This window comes from Sceloporus undulatus, chromosome 2 (assembly GCF_019175285.1).
Source record: "Sceloporus undulatus isolate JIND9_A2432 ecotype Alabama chromosome 2, SceUnd_v1.1, whole genome shotgun sequence".
Taxonomy (NCBI): domain Eukaryota; kingdom Metazoa; phylum Chordata; class Lepidosauria; order Squamata; family Phrynosomatidae; genus Sceloporus; species Sceloporus undulatus.
The window spans coordinates 8,164,715-8,167,954 of NC_056523.1; the positions used below are offsets into that span (position 1 = coordinate 8,164,715).

The window sequence follows — 3,240 nt, forward strand, 5'->3', positions numbered from 1 at the left end:
TGAAGATGCCAGCCATAGATGCTGGCAAAACATCAGGAATAAACACTTCCAGAACACTTCCACAGTGCCCCCCAAACCCACAAAAAACTGAAGAAACAAAAACTTTTTGAATGCTTATTACTCCCACATTGCCTGCTTCTTGGGCCCCCTAAATCTGGACCGCCAACATACCCACTGCCTAAGCAAATAAATAAATAAATAAAAATGACAGGATGGGAAAGAATAGGTGTTAAATTATTATTATTTTTTAATATACAACACATTAACTTTGGCATTTACTATAACATAAGCACCAGAAGTCAGTGTGTCTTCATTACTGTACAGAAATAAATAGCTATCAGGAGGAAGAGGCTTTCAGCTGTGTGGGTGCCTTATTTTGCTTTTGTTTATGTGTTTTAGATTTAATATACCTTTTTCATGTTATGTTTTCACTGTATTTGTTGTATTTATCAGCTGCTTTAAGTCACATTCTTGGGGAAGGTGACATGGGTTAGAAATTACTACATATATATGTGCATACGTACATGTGTATGTATGTAGATACATATGTATACATGTATACATACATACATGCACATACCTAATTATGCTAAGGGCCACATTTGTGCAAAATAGTAACAAGAAATTTTAAAACACCATTGAGGGCAGGTAAGAGGGAGTCCCATGTGGGTAGAAAGAGAAATAAACTATTTTCCACCCACTGAAGGATAATTTTGAGAAATGCCATTCCCAATCTCAAAATCCAAGAGGTACTTATAATACCACATATACCCAAACCCTAGAAATGCTTGTAAGACCATGCCTGCAACCATCTTTTCTGGCCACTGTAAGATATGTTATGTAAAGCACTCTGGGAATGAAAAAGTGCCATGTATTGCTAATTTTGGAGTCAACCCCACATATTTCACTGTCTGAGGAAAAGGTGGCCCCTCCCAGATCACAGAATCATAGATATAAAAACCAACTGGATGAGCCAGTGAACTTTATCACTGGAGAAAAGACTACATCCTTTCCTGAACTTGAGAACAGCAGAGTATCTTAGTGAGTACAGGGCACACTCTTTGGCACACAGCTGTCTCCCTCCAACAACACACCATGGTTCCATGCCCACCTCTCTGGATCTTCTGCCTGAAGTATCTGCCTCACCCTGGCAAATAACAGGGCCAGCCCTGGCTGATTATTATGACTGTTGTTCCATTATCCTTATGCAAAACAATCATGCTCCTGACAGTACTTTCCCAGTTGCATTTTTTTGCTGCTGGTGTTCAGCGATCACTTCCACACACGGTGACACAAGCAGTTGTTTTTTACTTCTGGATGTTCTCCCCATCAGCAGGAAGGGCCTTGTGCTTCTGCATCACCATCATCTTCCTCACGTCTCTCTAGCTCACGCCTTCGGGCTCGGTAAGAGGCTGCAAAGCAGAACAGGTGGAGAAAATGGGGAAATGACACAGAAGAGAGATAAGTCACTTATCCATTCTGCTGTTGGCAGAAGAGGTTAGTGGTGCCAATACTGGAGGTGGGGGGGGGGGGGTGGGGGGTTGGATTTGCTCTGAATTTTTGTCCATAATTTAAAAGATCTTCCTAATTTGTCAAACCATACAGTAGATTTGGCACTTTAGATAACTTCTTCAAAGTTTGAGCTGAAAACCAGAGCCGATTTACTGCCTCACTGATTGATACAGGAGGAACCAGTTTACATAGTCAGCTAGGACACATATCACACTGCTTGTACAACAGACCATAGCATGGCAGGCAATCTGTTTGCTGCAAACACATAGGTTAGTTTCCCTTACATCTGTGTATGTCCTTTTTGGGGCACTGTGGAAGTTGTATTCCCTTCTTCCTTCCACAGAACCCACAGCTTGCCTCCCCAGCTATTGTGCCTTGTTGAGGTTAGGCAGGATTGGAGAAGGTCCCATAGCCAGATGTGAAAATATTACAGCAGCACTGTGATGTAGCACTCTGGAGGATCTCCGTGCTAATGTAATCATTTCACATTTCACAACAGAGACACAGCCAGGTGCTTCTCTGATTATGCCCACTCCCCACAAAGGGTTTGGGGTGCAAGTGTGGAGGGAGGAGGCTATATAGTAAGTCCAGAGGGTGGTATAAGTCTCAGATTAGCATCTCGTGAGTGAGCCTTTGAAGCTTTGATTTTTGCAGATTTGATTAATATGTTATCTAGGAATTTCTAGGTCCTCCAGCTCAACTCTGCTGGAAATTGACCACAGAGTTGCATTGGATGACTTGGAGATTACTAGAGAAAAAGCTTTTCTAGGCATTTGTAGGTCCTCCAGCATGATTCTATGCACAATCTCTGGCAGATATTGACCACATAGTTCCACTAGAGGACCAAGAGATTCCTAGAGAGGTGTTCTCTCAGGCAAAAACATGGTGTTTATTATTATTATTATTATTATTATTATTATTATTATTATTATTATTATTTGTGGTTTTTCCATGCTCACTGGGGTCCTGTGCCCCTAACCCCAGCAAATGTGGGGGAACCAACTGTAGCTCAACATTCTTGTGCATGTGCACTGAGCTATGTATTGGAGGCCCCACTTCATAAAAAGAAATCACATTTTCGGGACTATATTAAAAAAGATGTTCCTTTGCATTTTATGAGAGATCTAGATAACTAGAGATCTGAGACAGACCTCCTTTATTTAACAGGTTTATTTCATGGGTACAATATTTGTATGTGACAGTCCTTCAAATACATGAAGATGGTTATCCTATCAGTTCTTAATCTTCTATTCTCTGGGCTAAGTAATCCAGTGCCTTCAGCCTGCCCTCACATGACTTCACCTAAAGGAGCCTCATACTGCCAGTCAAGTCCGGTTTTCAAAAAAATAATCAGGGATAGTTGAAATTCATGACAGTGTGGAGGGGGGAGAGGAGTGCTGTGGATAAAAGTACAGGTGGCCCTCCAGCTTTGACTTTTGAGGATTTGATTATTTGCAGTTTTGAGTAATATGTTCTCTCCAGGAATCTCTAGGTCCTTCAGCATAACTCTGCCAGAGTTGACCATAGAATTGTGTTGGAGAACCTAGAGGTTCCTAGAGAAAACCCTTGTAGGTTCTCTAGCATGATTCTATGATCAACCTCTGGCAGATGTTGACTATAGAGTTGCACTGGATAACCTGGAGATTCCTAGAGAGGTGTTCTCACAGGTAAAAAGAATAGGTGTTGTTTTTTAATTGTGATTTTTCCACATTCATGGGGGTCCTTCAT

General features: G+C 41.4%; 1 protein-coding gene across 1 annotated transcript in view; it reads right to left on the reverse strand.

Moving 5' to 3' along the window:
• Positions 1–229: 229 nt before the first annotated feature.
• The window catches only part of LOC121921913 (zinc finger protein 232-like), a 9,200-nt gene continuing 6,189 nt past the window's right edge, over positions 230–3,240 (reverse strand). The window contains exon 5 of the mRNA XM_042450640.1: positions 230–1,412. Coding sequence (XP_042306574.1) covers positions 1,330–1,412 — 83 coding nt within the window. The 3' untranslated portion in view covers positions 230–1,329. The remainder of the gene's footprint in view (positions 1,413–3,240) is intronic.